At 36.6% G+C, this 19,464-nt stretch overlaps 1 protein-coding gene across 2 annotated transcripts in view; it reads left to right on the plus strand.

The window, feature by feature from the left end:
- Positions 1-19,464, plus strand: part of Dph6 (diphthamine biosynthesis 6) — a 266,022-nt gene that overhangs the window by 123,234 nt on the left and 123,324 nt on the right. For both annotated transcript variants that reach the window (XM_023703235.1, XM_023703234.1), the window contains exon 4: positions 17,556-17,629. In XM_023703235.1, the coding sequence (XP_023559003.1) occupies positions 17,556-17,629 (74 nt within the window). The remainder of the gene's footprint in view (positions 1-17,555; positions 17,630-19,464) is intronic.

Genomic DNA, 19,464 nt, shown 5'->3' on the forward strand with positions numbered 1-19,464 from the left:
TTTTTTTTTTTGGTATGATATGCTGGAGCTTTGTATATGAATAAGAACACAACATCAGATACATTTTTAAAATTAATTTATTGATACATGTTAGACATACACAATGATAATACTCATATAGGGAATTTGTACAGGTACATGATATATCTTGATTCTTTTTGTTTGATTTTCATCCCATCCTTTCAACAAAATCTATCTCTATCCCTGAAACATATCTGGTAACATTTTTTGGACTGGGACAGTAATGTCTCCAATTAACTTACCATTGTTATCAGTTTTCAGACAACATTGATTAGATGGATTTTCCCACATACTCTTCTCTTCTAGACTAGGAGGTAGTCTAAGGTCAGTCAACTTTGGTATATGACATTTTTTATGTGAAAGCCTTTACGGTATATTTAAGGCCTTTATAGTACCATTGGGGATGAGCTCAAGTACTGTTTGTAACATGATGATGCACTTGACCACATAGTTGTGTAGTATTCCCACATACCATCCTGTATTGTTTGTGGAGCATCTCAGTTCTGTCTAACAGGGTACCTTTTCCTCTTTTTTTTTTTTTTTTTTTTTTTTTTCTAGTGTACACTTCAAACTATGTTTCATAAGGTGGGGAACTTGGGGTCTTAACAGACGTAAGGATTGTTATTCCTTGGGTCACAGGCTATCTGATTGTGAGTGCAACTTCCCCTGTACATTCCTACATGGCCATTGTAAGCATGATATATTAGGTTTCTTCTTTTAATGCTTCCCAACCTCATGGTGTACAAGCAATAGGAATATTTAAGAATTTTCCCTACACTGAAGCAAAAAGAGAATTACAACAGAAAGGAGAAGAGAATTACATGGCTGTTATAACTTCATGACGATCCTCAAGCTTCTGCCATTAATCAACAGAACGACTTCCAGAGCTGTTTAACCTCATGCTTTTGATGTGCATACACTAGTCAGCTTCTAGTCTCATTAGAGCAGGACTATAGTTCTTGGCAATGCTTGGATCATATAGCAGGATCCTGCCAGTTGATTGCTCTGGATCCTGTTGGCTGGTCTACTTGTTTGGGGCTGCTGGCCTTAGCTGGCATTGGTGGATCCAAGTCACAGGTTTTGCAACTTTAATTGCAGTTGGGATAGACAAGATCATAGTGTGGGGCTCATCAACCCTACTGTGATAGAATTCTGCCTTTTGATCCAGAGTCTCTAGGTTTAAAAGGGTGAATTGTATCTGCTAAACTTTGGCATTCTCTCCTATATCCAACTGTTGATACTGTGCATGGCTATTCACAAAAGCCTGTAGCTGTCTTCTCAGAGTCACTTTTCCTAATTCACAAATATCACTTTTAATTTGACTTATCATTGGGCACAGCTGGTTGAAAAAGATGTCATAAGGGAAATGCTCATTTTCACACAGGATAGCATCCACATCTTGGATACCCACAGACCTGGTTTCCCTTGTGGGTTCTACACATAGGTTTGGCACTGTTTGGGAACAGCTCAAGTGGTGGCAGGAGGTGTAGCACATAGAAGTAAAAAGTTAGTAATGTTTCTAGTGTCATTTTTCCCATGTGAGACCCTTGATGGAACTGCCTTGCAAACTTCCAGAAATGGAGATGGCCAGTCTCCTGTCAGACAGTCTCCAACTTCCCTTGGTATAAGGCCCAGGCTCCTGGACGGACCTTGTCTTTTCAGTTGAAGTGTAGTTTGGGGTTTCTTGAGGAATGGGGATTCTGGGATGAGGGGTAGAGCCAGGACTACCCCTTTTGGGTTGTGGGAATGCCATAGTAGCCCGTTTTGCTTCTCTGTCTTTTTCATTTCCTTTGGCCTCTATCATACCAGTCTGTTGATATTCCTGTAGTCGTGATGCGCATATAGCATCTAGGAGCAGTAAAATTTCTTCTTTATATTTTGTCTCTTTTCTCTAGCTGTCATGAGTCCTCTCTATATATATATTCAGCTCCATGAACATGAGTGTGGCAAAGGCATACGTGGAATCAGTATAGATGTTAACCTTTTTGTCTTTAGCTAGTAACAGTGCCCTTGTTAGGGCTATTAGCTTAGCCCTCTGAGCAGAGGTTCTAGTAAGCAAAGTCTGGGCCTTTGCCACAGAATCCTGTGTGACCACTGCATATCCTGCTTGTTGGTCCCAGTCTAATATAAAACTATTCCTGTCTCTGAAATACTAAACATCTTTGTCTCCCAGATGGTGATCTGTGAGATCTCCACAGCTTGAGAATACCCTGTCCACAATTTACATGCAAACATTGTGGGGTTGGGGGTGGTGTCCTGGCTTGACTGGGAGAAAATTGGCTTGGTTAAACATTTACTATCTCTAGAATATTTGAGTATTTTCATATAAAAGCCCTGATAATGAATTATCCTTGGGTTGGATAGCCAATGGTGCTTCCTCTGGTCTATTAAGGTTATAACTAAATGTGGTACTGGAATATTGCTTTGTTTCAGAGTAAACGTGTCAGCTTCCTGCATTAGTAGGGCGTTGGCAAAAAGGCTGTTGAAGCTTCATGGCCATCCTAGGGCAACAAAGTTCAACTACTTGGACAAGTATGCCACCAGTTAATGCCAGGATCCTATCACCTGGATAAAGACTCGTATGGCCATTCCTTTTTGTTCATGAACATATAGGAAGAAAGTTTTAGTTATGTCTGGTAGTTCTAAGGCTAGGGCCTCAGTCAGGTTCTCTTTGATCTGCTTAAATGTTCTTTCTGGGTCTGCTTCTGAGAGGAAGGGCTCTCTTTGAGTTTCCTCAAGGCCAATAATGATAAATTTGGTGTCCAGATTTGACAAAATCCTACTGCCCCCAGAAATTCTGTTACATGGGATCAGGTGCTTGGGCCTGAGAGAGCATAGACAACTTCTTTCCTTTCTATGCCCAGCTGACGTTTCTGCTGTGTCACCAGCAAGCCTAGATAGCTGACCTCTTGTCAGCAAATTTATGACTTTCTTGGATACTTTATATCCTGCTCTCCAGAATAAATGTATTCCTTGTTTAATTCCTTGATAACAGTCCTCTCTGATTGGGGCTGACAAAAAGAGGTCATCTACTCATTGTAGCAGGTGAATTGTCTCCTGGTGTGATGAAAGCTTTAATATAAGAAGCTAGCATTTCTCCGAAGATTATAGGGGAGTGTTTGAACACCTGGGGAAGCCTAGTCCAGTTTAACCATTCCTTTATGCCTGTGATGGGATCTCCCACTGCATTACGAAGAAAGGTGGACTGACTGATACAAGACATAGATGGAAAATATCACCCTTAAAATCTAAGCAAGTAAACTAAGTATTACTTGCTGGAGTGAATCCCATCTGGTGTATGGGTGCATGGCTATGGCACTGTTAGGTGAACAGTCTCAGTAATGTGACTTAGGCATGCATATCCTGTACTGGCCTGTACTGGTCTCAGGCTTATGTTCTGGGAACAGCAGGGTATTCCAAGAGAACTTACATCTAGTTAAGATTCTGTGATCAAAGAGCTTTTTTTTTTTTTTTTTTTTTTTTTAACTATCCTTGAATACCTGTGTTCAGTTGGACTTCTCTTTTGCTTCTTGATTTTGGTTAGCATATACTTTAGTGGCTACTTCTAAGAGCTGAGTGGCATTCAAGTCAGGAAAGCTTCTGCATTTCTACCTGATGTTCCTTTGGGCTTGTCCCACAAAAGCTGCATTTACCATATGTTGATTTTTAGCTACTTTAAAAGTGTAGTGCCAAAATGCTTTACAAAATCTCTCATAGAAATGACTGAGGATGAGGGGAGAAAAAAAAAAAAGAAAAGAAAAAAAATGACCGGAGCTTTTGGAATATCTCTGAAATCTTTTCCATATGTATAACTTTACTTGCTGTCTTCAAGCTTTGCAGGAGAGCTTCTCAATATTTTATTAGACTGTCCATTCCCAATATAGATTTGGGTCCCAATTCATTTTTGGGGAAAAGGCTTTGAGCATATAATTCTTGAACATGGTCCTCTAACCAGCAGACACCTGTCTGCACCCATCTCAGACAGTCTGCAGTGTTGAATCGCATTGGAAGAAGCTTTTCACAGTCTGTCCAATTTGAGTTGTCCATTTGGAAGATGAGTGCATCTATGAATGCCTACAGTTTCTGCATATAGAAGAGGATATCTAAAAGCCCTTGTATAGCTTGATCAAAATTGGCTGAATTTACCTGCTGCCTGATCATTGCAGCTTTCTTCATTTTCCATCCTGGAAAGTGGGAAACTAGAGTCAGTGTTTTCTATCCCCAACTCCCAATATATGGGCTTTGATAGAGGCCGAGTATCTTCCCTGGAGATTCCTGTAGGATTGTTTTTTCCTAAGTCCTTTGTTGTTTTATCTTAAGCTTTGCAGCCACTGACAGTATATTCCTCTTCGTCTGTGTTGAGCATAGCTCAAGCCACAAAGGTTAAATTTAAACTACATTCAGCTGTTAGTTTAGAGAAATTGTTTTGGATGTGCTAGCTTTTGTTGCTGTTACTATATATCATTTGATGTACCCTTCCAGTTATCCACCAGTTGTCCTCTTGGCAGGCCACCAAATATGAAAAGATGGCTAATGATTTCACAAAGAGTTCTCAACCTCTAGGGTTGTATGCTTCAGAACTTTCTTGAAGTTCTTTAGCATACATTCCAATTGGAGTGAGTTCTACACTTCTCCTACCATCTCCATCTAAGTGTGGCACAATTCACTCTTAAAATTAATATAAATTTTCTACAACAAACTTAGCTTAATTTTAAAATGTCATTTTTTTCCTTAGACTGTTATACACTGTAAATTTGGACTGACTGCCAACAGATATCTAAGTGACCTTGAATCACTGTTGTTATCTTAAACCAACAGAAAGCAAAGACCAAGTTAACCCTGTATAGAAATTCAAGAATTCTCAATGCCCAAGAAATGCTTTAAACTCCCCAGTTAATCAACTCAAATTTGAAACTGATGCTATATTACTAATTAATTAAAACTGGTAAATGATTTTTCTTGTATAATTTTTTTAAGTCTACCAGAACTTTGGTTATTCAGTCGCAGGCTGGACCTGCTCTTTACATGCTCTTTCAAAGTGAGCATACTTCATGCTTTCAAAGTGAGCATACTTCATGCTCACTTTGAAATAAAAAGATGAGTCCTGCTTCATTGCTCCAATTTGTCAGGCATTGCTGGGCGTAAGTCTCTTGACCTTGTGCCAGCCAATCAGCTGGACTAGCCAGATGTCCAGGTTTCTTTTTTTTTTTTTTTTTCTAAGTTCCTAGCAGAGCCTCAAATTTATAGACTCCACTCATTTTCACACTGTTTTATATTTTCTCACATCCTTTGCATTTTATTACACACACACACACACACACACACACACACACATTTCTAACTCCCCTTTCCCAGTTTTCATCAAAGTGTTTGATTCCTAAGATTCTGGTATGGGCCAGTTCCCAATTACAATGTCATTCTCTCATCAGGGGCTACTGCCACATTTCTGACTGGTGGTGGTGATTTTGCTATATTCTCTCCAATTCTGGCTGCACAGTTGTCTCAGTTACTCTAGTTTCATTGCTGGGACAAATGCCTGCACCCAAATGAAGAAAGGAAAGGTTTATTCAGATCCCAGTTACTGGAGATTTCAGTCTATATTCAGCTGGTCTAAGGCAGAGTGGCACAGGACAGAGAGCATCAAGTCATGGCTGTGGCAAAGAGCAAGAGGAGCCAATGGAGGAATAGCAGCAACAGTGGCAACAGAGAGGAAGTCTGTCACTCTTAAATTGCATTCAGGCTCTTCCCACCAGGCTGGGGGAAGTACTCACACCCATAATCCCACAGCAGTACTCAGACCCATAATCCCAGCCTTGGATCACTTATAATCCCAGTGGATCATGTGTTAATCACGAACTCCAGAAGTCTGCCCCATGACTGCATGAGGCTTTGGGGGACAACTAGACACAAGCCATAACAACTGTACACCTCTTTTGGGTCTGTCCCATAAGTTGTTAGAGAGTAACTCACTTCAGGCCTCTCATACGTTCTAGTTGACATTGTAAGTTTCATCTGACTTAGAAGTTTGGGACTGGACCAACCGGTAGCTTCTCTAAAGGCAGGCTACTCCCACATCCCTAGAAGCCCTAAGAGCTAATTTTCATAGCATGCCACACTTCTTTGGAAATGTTGATGCAGTCTTAACTTTCGTCCAGATCAGATTACTAGATACACCCGAGGAAGTAATTAGGTTCTCTTTCCATCCTAACAGATACTGCTTTCTCCTTGGGCTTCCTTACTTTACCATGGTTCTCTAGTTTGCTGCTCCTGAATTATCCTGTCCATCTTTAGGTCCCATCTGCAGTGACACAAGAGGGGAAGTTCACAGGCTGTGGTATAACTTTGTTTATTTGTTTGTTTGTTTGTTTTTCTCTGAGCTCAGCTTTACTCCATGATGCCAGGAGTGGGTCTTCCTCAGCACCCACTGATAAAAGAGACAGCAACTCTGTCATCTCCAGTCACTTTCATCACCAGAAAATGTTGCAGAATTTCCAAGAAACAGAAGAGACCAGGAGGGATTTTGCAGGAAGACTTCAGTGGTTCACTATCACAACCATTAAAAATGCTCAAAACTAGGTTAGGCCCTGAACCAAGGAAGGTCCCATTTTATATAATTTGTGATGTTAAGAAAGTAGATATACAAAGGTGAAACAAAGGCATTTAGTCATCTTTGCAGCTAACCCTATCTTAGCCTTGAAAGAAAACACATCCTGTGCATCTCAGGATATTGTGATTCTATGATGCCTGTTTATAACCCCATTTCTTAGTTTTGTTTTTTGTGTATTTATTTTGAAGAGTAAAAACAGAAGCAAAAGCAAATAGGAAAAAAATGACATGAACAGTGTGATATACATCAATACATATGTTACATATTTTCAAAACAGGAATAGTTAATTAGCAATGGTAATTATTTTTAATGTCACATCTCTTGCTCAGATTAACAGATATACTTATGCAAGATTGGACAAATAATGGAATATTAATACTTGCTTTCAAGAAATTTTCATTTTTTTTCTTGTTTTTAAACTTTATCTTAGCATATAATAATTGATAAGACAATAGAAACAGTACAAATTTAGAAAACCAAGATGAGAGGTATTCAACCATGAGTTTTGTATTACACATTGCTGTCCACAATGTACTTGCTGTGATCCTAGATATCAGCATACAGAATTATTCAAGGTGAAAATTTTAAACATCAACTGCTATTTTAAAAAAAAGATAGAAATTATTAGTATAATCAACTCAGCCATCCTGTATATATACTTGCATGATTTCCCCCCTTCTACTTGCCCTTTCTCCTTTTATCTTCACTGCTTAATCCTTAAATTCAGTTTCTTTCCATCTTACTATATTATATCTTTCAGGTTTTATTTTTTTCAGGTTCTTACACTAGGGAGACAACACAATGTTAACACATGTGGCTCTGACTTATTTTACTTATGAGTATAGCCTCTACTTGTATCTACTTACCTATAGAGGCTTCAAATGTGTCATTCTTTATAGCTCAATAGTACTCCATTGTATAAAAATGCCACATCTTTTTCATATATTCCGCAACTGATGGATATTTTTCATGTTTCCAAGATATGACCGTGACAAATTGTGCTGCTGTAAACATGGGTACACATATTATCACTATGGTATCATGTTTTCAGTTATTTTGGGGAAACATCCAGAAGGGAATAGCTGGATTGAATCAGATTTCCAGTCCTAGTTTTTGAGAAGTCTCCACACTGATTTTCCTAGTGGTTGTACCACTCTACATTCCCACCAGTAGTGGAGAAGGCTTCCCCCCCCCACCCCACCAGTCTCTCCAGCATTTGTTATTAGTTGATTTGTGTATCATAGCCATTCTTTCTCGGGTGAGATGGTATCACAATGCTCTTTTAATTTGCATTTCTCCAATGGCCAGTGCTGTGGAACATTTTTTTATGTATTTATTTGCCACTAGTATTTCTTCCTCTGAGAAGTGTGTATTCATCTCACGTGCCCGTTTTTGGATTGAGTCTTTAAATTTTGGGGGCTGAATGTTTTGTAGTTCTTTATATAACTTAGATAGAAGTCCTAAGTGTCTGAGTACTTGCTGGCTATGATTTTTGCCCAGGTCATGCATCGTCTTTTTCTTTTAACATGCAGAAACTTCTTAATAATATGAGATCCCAATTGTTGACTCTTTGGAGTATTTCCCATGCAGTTTGTCTTTTGTTCGTGAACTGTGTGCCTACTTCTATGTCTTCAAGGTTTTTCACCCGTTTTTTCTTCCAGGAGATTTAGTGTTTCTCTTAGATGTTTAATCCATTTTCATTTTCATTTAGTGAATGGTGATAGACCCAGCTCTAGTTCTAGTTTTCAACATGTGGAGAGCCAGTTTTTCCTGCACTATTTGTTAAAGAGTCTGTCTTTCTTCCAGTGAACATGTTTGGCACCTTTGCCAAAAGTAAGATGGCTGAATGTGTTTGTAGTCATTGGTTCTCAGCTCTGTGGGTTGGGTTTTTTTTTAATTTTTAAATTTTTTATTTTTACGAGTGCCATGCTGATTTTACCACAATAGCTTTACAGTATCATTTCAAGTAAGGGATTGTAGTGCCTCCTGCCTTGCCTTTGTTGCCCAAGATTGCCTTTGCTATTCTAGGTCTTTTCTGGTTCCAAATAAATTTTAAGAATATTTTCTCTAGATCTGTGAAATACATTAATGGTATTTTGATAAGGATTGCTGTAAATCTGTATAACAATTTTGGGAGTATAGCCATTTTCACAGTGTTGGTTCTTCTTATCCAGGAGCTAGCAATATCTTTCCAATTTTTGAAATCCTCTCCAATCTCTTGTTTTAGAGAGTTGTAATTTTGTTATTTTTTTACATGTTTGTTAGATTAATTCCTAAGTATTTCATTGTTTTGGATGCTATTGTGAAGGGTATTGTTTCTCTTAATTTCTCACTCAGTGAATTTGTTATCTCTCTAGAGTAATGTATTGATTTTTGGGTATTGACTTTGTATCCTGCTATGCTACTGAATTTGTTTATTAATATGAAGAACTTCTTGGAAGAATTTTTGGGGTCTCCAGGTAGAGAGTATCATGTCATCTGCAAATAATGACAGTTTAACTTCTTTTTTACCTATTCTTATTTCTCTCTCTTGCCTAATGGCTCTAGCTAATGATTCTAGAACTATATTGAATAGGAGTTGTGATAGAAGACATTCTGATTTTGTGCCTGATTTGAGAGTAAAAGCTTTCAGTTTTTCTCCGTTTAAAATTATGTTAACTGTTGGTTTGTCATTGATGGCTTTTATCAGGTTGGGATATAGGCCATCTATTCCAGTTGTCTATATGGCTTTGATTATTAAGGAGTGTTGGACTTTGTCTAAAGCTTTTCAGCATCTATTGAGATAATCATGTGGTTTTTGGTTTTGGCTCTGTTGATACAGTGAACTACATTTATAGATTTGTGTATGTTGAACCATCTTTACATCCCTGAGATGAATCCTACCTGGCTGTAGTGTATAATCTTTATGATTTTCTGTATTGTATTTGTTAGCATTTTATTGAGGCTTTTTGCATCTATGTTCATGAGGGAGATTGGCATGTAATTCTCATTTTTGGTTGGATCCTTCTTTGGTTTTGCTATCAGTATAATGCTTACCTCCAGGAGTCATTTTGGGTGTTTGTTTCCTTTTCAATTTCATTAAGAGTTGGAGGTGTATTAGGATTAAATCTTCTCTAAATTTCTTGTAGAATTCAACTGTGAATCCATGCTAACCTGGGCTTTACTTTATTGGTAAGTTTTTTTTATTACATTTTCAATTTCATTGGATGATATTGAGGTATTCAGAGTTTTTATATTTTCTTAATTCAGTTTTGGCATTTTGTACCTTTCAAGGAATCTGTTCATTTCTTTTGTATCTTCAATCCTGTGAGAGTAAAGAGTTTCATCAAAATAACTATTGATGATGTTCTCAATTTCCACAGGATTTGTAGTCATCCTTCCTTTTCATTCCTTATTGCTTGACTTGAGTTTTTCTTTCCTCTTTGAGGAGGTTGGCCAGGTGTTTATCAATTTTATCTTTCAAAGAACCAGCTTTTGGATTGATTAATTCTTGGTATTGTTTTCTTCATCTCAATTTTATTAATTTCTGCTCTAATTTTTATAATTTCTTCCTGTCTTTGAGATTTGGGCTTGGTTTGGTCTTCTTTTTCTAGAAGCTTGAGGTACAGCATAGGGTATTTCTTTGTTGTCAGTCTGTTTTCCTTATGTGTGTGTTCACTGGTACAAATTTCTCTCTGAGAACTGTTTTCATTGCATCTCACAAATTTCTGGTAAATTGTGTTTGAATTTTCATTGGGTTGTAGATATTGTTTAATTTGTTTAATTTCATCTGTAACTCATTGGTTGCTAAGGAGGGTGTTATTTAATTCCCATATGTTAATGAGGTTTTTGTAGTTTCTGTTGTTAATTTTCAGTTTCATTGCACTGTGGTCAGATAACATGCATTGGATAATTTTTCTTGCATTTACTTAAGCATGATCTATGGACTACTGTGTGGTCTATTTTAGAAAATGTCCCATGTGCAACTGAAAAGAATTTGTATTCAGATGTTGTTGGGTGGAACACTGTACATGTCCACTAAGTTTATTTGTTCAAAGGTTTGCTTCAGTTCTGCTTCTGTTTTTCTAATTTTTTATCTGTTTGATCTATCTTTTTTATATAAGTGGGTGTTAAGGTCCCCAGTTAAGATTGTGCTATTGGGTATTAGATTTTTCATGTCTTTTAAAGTTAGTCTTATATAGTTGCGTGCTTCCATATGTGGTGCATACATATTTATGACTGTTATCTCTTTCTTTTGAATTATTCCCCTAACCAGTATAAAGTGACCTTCTTTATCTTGTTTGATCATTCTTGGTTTGAAGTTCAGATTGTCTGTGAACAGAATAGCTACTGTGGCTTTTTTTCTGTGATCCTGGAGCATGTAATATTCTTTTCCATCCTTTGACTCTGTTATGGTCTGTGTCTAGTTCTTCCCCCCAAAAGTCCCATGTAGTCATGGGCAGACTTCTAGAGTTTGTTATTAATTCATGATCTCCTAGGATTATGGGTATGAGTGCTGCTCAGATTATGGGTGTAGGTGTTGCTGGGATTATGGATGTGAGTACTACATACAACCTGGGACAGATAGCCTGAATGCAGTTTAAGGGAGATAGACTTGTACTCTGCATCCATTGTTGCTGCAACTTCTCCATTTTGTTTTTGATCTTTGCTGTTGCCATGAAAGGTGACTCACTGCCATGTGGCAGTCTGCCTTGAAGCCAGCTGAGTATGGACTGAAACCTCAAGTAACTGAGCTAAACAAACCTTTTCTTCCTTCGTTTTGAGTGTTAGGTATTTGTCCCAGCAACAAGAGAAGAGTAACTGAGAAAGACTTTCAACCTGTGCATTTCTTTAGGGGTTAAATGTGTTTCTTGTATGCAGCATATTGTTGGATTTAGTTTCTTAGTCCACTTTGCTGGTCTATTTCTTTTAATTGGTTAATTTAGTCCATTTACTTTGGTGATTATAATTGATATGTATTGATTTATGTTTGTCATATTATTTTCCTGCTTTTGGTTCTCTCTGTTTTCTCCTATGTTTGTTTGCTGTGTTTGGTAGGTTCTTTCTGTTGTTCTTGGAATTGTGACATTTTGATCCCTTTCTAGAATATCTTTTTATGTTCTGTTTAGGGTTGGTATGGTTGACATGAATTTCTTTAGTTGTTTTGAAGCATTTCACTTCTCCATTAAACTTGAGTTTTGCATGGTATATCAGTCTGGGTTGGAATTTGTTTTCTTGTAGGACTTAAGTACTTCACCCCATGCTTTTTCTAACTTGATGGTTTGTGAAGAGAAATCTGTTGTTACTCTAATGGGTTTTCCTTTAAATGTGATCTGTTTCTTTTTTTCTCTCAGCTTTTAGTATGTTATTCTTGTGCTTGGTTTCTAGGATCTTGATTATTCTATATTTGGGTGTAGTTTTAATTGGGTTGATATTATTTGGAATGCTGTATGCCTCAGTTACCTGAATGTCAGATTGTTTCCCCATATTTGTGAAGTTTTCTGCTATTCTGCTCATATTCTTTTTATGTTATTTGTATCATTTCCTTCTTTATCATTGATGCCTATTAGTCTTATGTTATTCTTTGCATAGTCTTACAGCTGTTATGTTATTATTGCCTCGATCCTTGCAGTTTTTAAGATATCTTTCCTTACTTGTTTACTGGCTGCAACAGTGTCTTTAAGATCTGAAAGTGTATCTTCACTTTCATTCAAACTGTTTTGCTAACTTTTTATGGAGATTTTTAATTTTTCTATATCTCTTTGAATGTCTCATGCATTCTATTTCTTTCCTATATTGCTCATTTGCAATTTCCATCATTTTCTGTTCTCTATCTTTTTTTAATCAATGTCTTCTTTAGAAATACTTAGTAATTCTTTCATTATAGTAATCATTTCTTTTTTTTACCTGGGAGATTATTTCTGTTCTGATTTCCTCTATACCTTTCTGCAGTTGTTTTTTTTTCATTCAGTTGCTATTATTTCAGAGATTGCAGGTGTGTTGCTTCCTATTTCTTCTATGCTGATCTCACCTGGATTTTATCTGCATGGGCTTGGGCCTGAAAATGCATTTTACTCCTTCTTTTAGTCATTTTCTATTTCAGAGAGAACTCTTTATTTTAAATTCTGCAATAACTTTTTGTGAACATTTGATAGTAGCTAACTGTATCACTGAAGTCACAGCCTCTCTGTAAAGAGTCTTTTTCTTAAATATCTCTCCTGGCTAGTGCAAGGGCCTGAGTTTGATCCCCAGTTCCACAAAAAAATAAAATGTCTCTCCTGTCAGAGATTCTTGTTTTTTGTGTGTCCCGAGATATTTTCTTTTCTATTGATTGAGAGTGAGATTGGTTTCCTTTTGGCACTGTCTTCTGTTCTTCAGTGTAGGGCTTTAATGAAGTTATTACCCAAGCACCTCTTGCTGCCACCTCTGTGCCACAAAGGTGGTCATATAGTTCTGGGCGTTTTCTGGGCTAAGCATAGCTCAGCAGTTCACCTCAGCTTACCAGATCTAGATCTACTGAACTAACTCAAACTCAACAGGCAGTACCTGGCTTACCAGGTCCAGCTGCTGTGTTCATCTCCTTCCAGCTGAGCCCAGCTAAATAGACCACTAGGCCCTGATGGTTGCAGGTCCTGTTAGGCCTGCTGAGGTGGACTTGGCCCACTGGAAGCCAGTCAAGAGGCTTGCTCCTGGTAAGCTGGCTGAGGTGTAGTCAGTGTCCACTTTAAACTCCTTGCCTTTCTCTGTGTGATGATTAATTTCAGTGGTCAACTTGATCAGCGAGAAAGACATATAGGAGATTTGTGAATCACACTGGTCAATGTATCCTGGTCCCATTTCTTAGTTTTACTAGTGTTGGTACCCAGTATTACCCCCTCTAATAGTGGAGGTTCTGATGATAGAACTGCCAGGAGTGTCTTACTTATTAATGAGAAAATCAGAAGACCATGATGAGAAAGCAGCAAGTCTTCATTCCTGAGGGAAGGGTTGCCTGAGGGCTTGCTTGCCTGAGCTCATCATTTTACAGAGGGATAAAGAAGCTTTTTTTTTTTTTTTTTGGTGGAACCAGGGATTGAACTCAGGACTATGTGCTTGCCAGGAAGCACTTATTCTACTGACCCATCTCCCCGGCACAAGAAGCTAAATTTCTGCTTTAATAGCTGACTTCATAAGAATTCCTGGGGCTGGGGAGATGGCTCAGTACAATAAGTGCTTCCCTGGTAAGCACAAGGGCCTGAGTTCAATCCCTGGTTCCACCAAAAAAAAAAAAAAAAGAAGAAACCATAAGAATTCCTTAATGTCCTTTATTTACAATATGAGAATGATAATGATAATCTAGTGCAGGGACAATATTTGAGAGCAGTATCTAATGTAAATGTTTAGTGACATTATGTACTGCTGTTTCTATTAGTATATGATACTATTGCTGACTTTATTTCCTGAGTTATATTTGTATGTACATCATTTATGGTGATAACAGATAAGCTAAATAATTTCGATTTATATCTGAGAGCCCATGACTTAGCCATGTGGCAGATGTTTTAAGGTCCAGTCTTTATCTCTAAGTTGTCTGTTTCTGGCAAGCTTAATTTTTAAAAATTTATGTTTTGGTTATAAATGCTTGATAAAATAGCTTTTAGTCATCTTCTTGACAAAAAATATAGTTTATTATATATTAAACTTCAAATTATTTGAATATTTTGATATTTAGTAATAGATATTCATTGATTAAATAATCCTTAAGTTCATTCCTGGAAGAATTTGGTAACTTATACATCTTGCCTTCAGATATTTATTCTTTATTCTACTCATTATGACTATAATTTTCTCCTCAATGGTGCAGTCATCTTTCTCATCTTGTTAGGTTAACAGTGTTTGGCTCTTGGTTATCTTCAGGATGCAGGTCTTGTTATGTCAACTACTTTATTCCATGTTGCTTTTTCTTTTACTAATGGGTGTGTTGACTCCATCTGCCCTATACAACTTATTGTCTAATGAGCCAAGTACTTTTATTTTGTTGTGTTGTCTCCATTACCCTTTTTCCATTTCTCAACAACCAAAAAATATATGTGTCTTTAAATAGTGGCCCCAAAGTCAATACCTCTGCCATTTCTTCAGCTTTTGGCTGCCATGTCACTAGCTTTATCCCTTTGCTGTGGTAGCTAACCTCCCCAGGAGCGGGAATAATCTCATTAATGACACTGGCATAAAGTATTATTTGTAGGAAATATTTTTGTTGAATGTTTTAACTGTAGGTGAAACAAAAGAAACAACAGCATACAAATTAGCAATGGAGGAGGTTGTACTGCAGATTAAATTATATAGTATACCGTTGGTGAGCACTGTTATTTCACCCTTTCAGCTATAAACTGAAATCTGACAGAATACCAAAAAATTACCTGTGTTCTTTTATAACCTAGTACAAATAAGAGTTAGGATTTATGCATAACCTTGACACCATAATGTTAAGTGAAATAAATCAGATACATGAGCTTAAAGATCATGTTTTTCTTGTATGAGATACCCAAATTTAAATGAAGATCAAGATAAAGTATAGGTAATAGGAAGTATAGAGATAGATCTTTCTCAAATGGAAAGTGGATAAAGAGAAGGAAATGGGAGGGCAGGATATGAAAAAAAAAAAAAGAAATTATGATGTGTTATATACAATACCTAACCCCACAACAAATGTAAACATTATGTATGGCACACGTGCATACTAATAATAAATTTTCAAAAAATATAAAGACTCTGGGCCTGGCAAGATAGCTCAGCAGACTAAAGCACCTGCTTAGGTGAGCTTACACAAACACAGGGACAATGGTTCTATCACCAGCACCACATACTGTACCAGCCCTGCCCCCAGGGCGGGCTGAGCACAGTGTATGCATGTAATCCCAGCTCTGGGGAAGCTCAAAATCAGAGGATCCTTGAGTCCCAGCTGTGTAGTGAGACCCTGTAACAACAAGTATATTAAAATAATAATAGAGACTCATGTATATTCCAGGATACAAATTTGTTAATTTGTAATGCAGATAATTTGTATTAAGCATATGGAAAGTTTGTATTGATGGACTAGCATAATACATTTGTTGTATAAAGAAGCAAGGCAACCTCAGTTACAGTCCTTAGGTTGCTTACTCACCATAGAACTGGATCATAGGAAATTGAATTAAATGTGACCTAACATTTAGGCCCAAGAGTTTATATTTAACTGTATTATGCAGCATATTCATTTGTAATTAAATAATGAGACAAGAATAATTATTTGGCTCTATCTTTATATTAGCTTGGACTCTTTTACTCCAGTGACAATTCACTGTCTCTTCTGTTTACATATTCATCTCTGTCATTTTTACTTGTATTGTTAAATTGCTCTTTGTTTCCATAATTTATAGAGAATTACACATACGGCTATAGAAATATCCATAAGTATACAACAGTTTATATTTTCTTAAGGCAGAAATTCATATAAATATTATAAGGATAAAACCAAAACTTTCGGTTTTGGTAACTGTATTACTCTGTAATATGTTATTTTGCACTTAATTAGGAACACAGTGCCTTGACTTTCTAATAGATACAATGACTTTTATGAAAGAAAATGGCTCAAAAGGTTAAAGAAAGGTTATAAGTAAGTGTTCTCATCAAGTTGCTAAAATAGTAAAATAAAGGAAATAGCCCTTTTCCTGCAGCCTTACCAGATAGAGTTAATCATTTGTTTTGGAGCCATTTAAACAGATGTTTCTCTATAATTTAGGAGGGGAATTTTTAAACTTACTTAATCTCCAAAGACATCAGAAACTCCTGTTGTACATTTTTTGTTCATTTTTAATCACATAGGACACAGAAGATAATTTCAGTATGTCTCAAAGTCTTTGTGGTATGTGTAGAAGTATGACTTGTTTTCTTTGACTATTATTTTTGTTTTAAGTTTCCATATATGGTAAGATCAGAATATTAACAATGAAGTCATCTCCAAGAAGTAGTTTTTTCTATATGTACATATGCTAGGGTAAATTTTATTTTACAGCTTTCCAGAGAATTGTTATATAATTTATTGTTAGTAACCTACCAAGGCACATATTTTGTATTTGTTTTATCAGTAATATCTCCCTAGCTTATATCCACATTGTATTATTGTTCATTCCCTAAGTGTTTTTTTTTTTTTTTTTTACACTGTCTCTTCCTACTCCTGTTCTTCCAAATCCCCAAGTTTTCCTATTCATCAGTCTGCTTGGCTCATCTTTGCTTTTCAGTTCATCCTACCTTTGTATCGTCTACAACCTGGATTGTTTCTGAATTTGCATTTTCTTCAAGCCAATAAGTCATTAATGAGTGTACTGACCAGAATAGTCTGTGTCTTCATGGGACAGTACTGGAAGTACTGCTAGAAGTGCTTAGTTTTAACTGTGTTGGTAGTAATTCATCACTTTTTTCATGAGATAATCTTTGCTAAAGCATACTTTTATACAGGTGCTATCTATTATTTGTGCTTTCTGAAAGCGCCTATCTCAATCATCTTTTTGTAACATACAGGCAAAAATCATCATGCTGCCTCATCTATTTGTGCCATTGCTTTATTTAAAAGAAAAATCTAAGAAAATATTGCCATTAAATAGACATTTCTCAAAGGCTTCTATTTGAACATTAGTGTTTCTTTAAATATATACATGTAAAAGGCTTCTAGAAGTGCTTCCTAAGTTTGCTTTCTTCATGGAAAGGGATATCTATGTAGTTTCAAGTGAAAGAGTATTTTTTCTATATCTGAGAGAATGGTGTAAATATTTGCACTTTTTTTCTAAACGTGATTATATTTGCACAAAAAAATTACTGTGCTTCTAAGGTGGTTTCTTAGATGAGACCCAGTTTACTTACAGTTTTTAGACATAATGCAGTGACATGCATTTACTCGTTTTTAAGATTATATTTTTTCTTGCCTTTTCAGGAAAATGAAGAAGTAGATGGGATATCAGTAGGTGCCATCCTTTCTGACTATCAGCGTGTTCGCGTAGAAAATGTGTAAGAGTACATTATTTTGTTAAAAGTATATGTATTTTAAGAATATAAATAACAGGCTAGGGAGCTGGGGAGATGGCTCAGTGGAATAAGCGCTTCCCTGACAAATGCAAGGGCCTGAGTTCAATCCCCAGTTCCGCAAAAAAAATAAATAAATAAAATAAATAATGGGCTATGTGTAGAACTCAAGGTAAAACGTGTGCTTTAATGGTAGTATATGAGCAAGGCCTTTAGTAGAATCTCCTTTGCCACAAGAAAAAAACAATATTAGTGGAAAAGAATTACACCTAAAACATAAATATATCATACATCTTTATGTGATTAAATGTATATATTTACTTACATAGCAAAAGTTATACTTTCTTTTTTCTGGTCTTAAATAATGCATGAGAAAACTCTTACTTACTATAAAGATAAATAATCCGGGCTGGCCAGATAGCTCAGTGGACTAAAGTGCCTGTTTAGACAGAGCGCAGTGGCCAGGGTTTGATCATTGGCATGCAGTGCTGGCCAACCCCCCAGCGGTACACTGAGATGGCTTTTTTTTTTTTTTTTTTGTGGTACCACGGATAGAACTCAGGATCCTGTGCTTGCCAGGCAAGCGCTTATTATACTGGACTATCTCCACGACCCCTGAGATGGCAATTGAGACTGGGTGTGGTGGCACACACCTGTGATCCCAGTGCTTGGGAGGCTGGTAACAGGAGAATCACTACAACTCTGATCTACATAGTGATACCCTCTAGGTCCTGTACTAAATACAAAATAATAATGATAATAAATAATCTATAGTTAAAAATTCAGATAAAGAATGTATGTATGTTATTTTGGAAATTGAATACAGAGTCTTGCACTAAGCAAACACTGTACCACTGAGATAACTCTCTACTCCTAAAACAGGTTTTTAAAGTGGTAACAATTATCCTAATATTTTCCTTCTTTACTGTACTTTTTTCAGTTTTTATTAGTACATGTTTACAATAAATACAGTTGCATTCTTCATTAAGAATTGGTCCTTTGCTGTATATGAGACATCTTAATTTCATTTTGTTCTTGCTCCCCTGTCTCTCGATCTATTGGTCCCTTCCCATTTGAAAAGATCTCCCTTTTTCCCATTAACTATCTTTTTTTTTTTTTTGAAAAATCTCATATTTTAATGGTTCAATGTAATATATTATTATTTTTTGCCATAATTTTACTGATAAACAAATAATTATGAGAAGGGCTGGGGAGATAGCTCAGTAGAATAAGCGCTTCCCTGGCAAGCACAAGGACCTGAGTTCAATCCCCGGTTTCGCAACAAAAAAAACCAAAACAAATAGCAATGAGACTGTTTCAAATCAAATCAGTAGGACAGTTTCATTCATTAACACACTGCATACATTCTTCTTAGTGGTTAATTGCTGTACTAGATGCAGACATGATATCCTATTTACAAACACCATTAGAACAAATGCCTTTATTCATTAAGAGAATGTACCTATATATCTATCGTAACCACCCTGAATACACAGATACAAAATGGACATTCATCTGTATACCCTTTTTTTGTTAAGTTCCATAATTTGAATATTATAGGTTTGTAAACTCAGCAAAATACTCTAAAAGAGTCCAGTATCCCATAATAGTATTGGGTCTTCCGCTTAACTGACAATGTCAGAAGTTGATGACCTGAGTCCCCCACAGCTCAACATAACAGCATAGCTTTATTTCTTATATTTCGTTTTTATACTTTCCTTCTGGATAGTTGAATCCAAGGTAAAGCAGGAACTATGAAACAAGAGTTGTAGCTTTTGGGTCTGATAAGCTCAGTCAAATCCCCTCAGGATTTATCCTGA

This window comes from Octodon degus, unplaced genomic scaffold (assembly GCF_000260255.1).
Source record: "Octodon degus isolate 3935 unplaced genomic scaffold, OctDeg1.0 scaffold00166, whole genome shotgun sequence".
NCBI lineage: Eukaryota > Metazoa > Chordata > Mammalia > Rodentia > Octodontidae > Octodon > Octodon degus.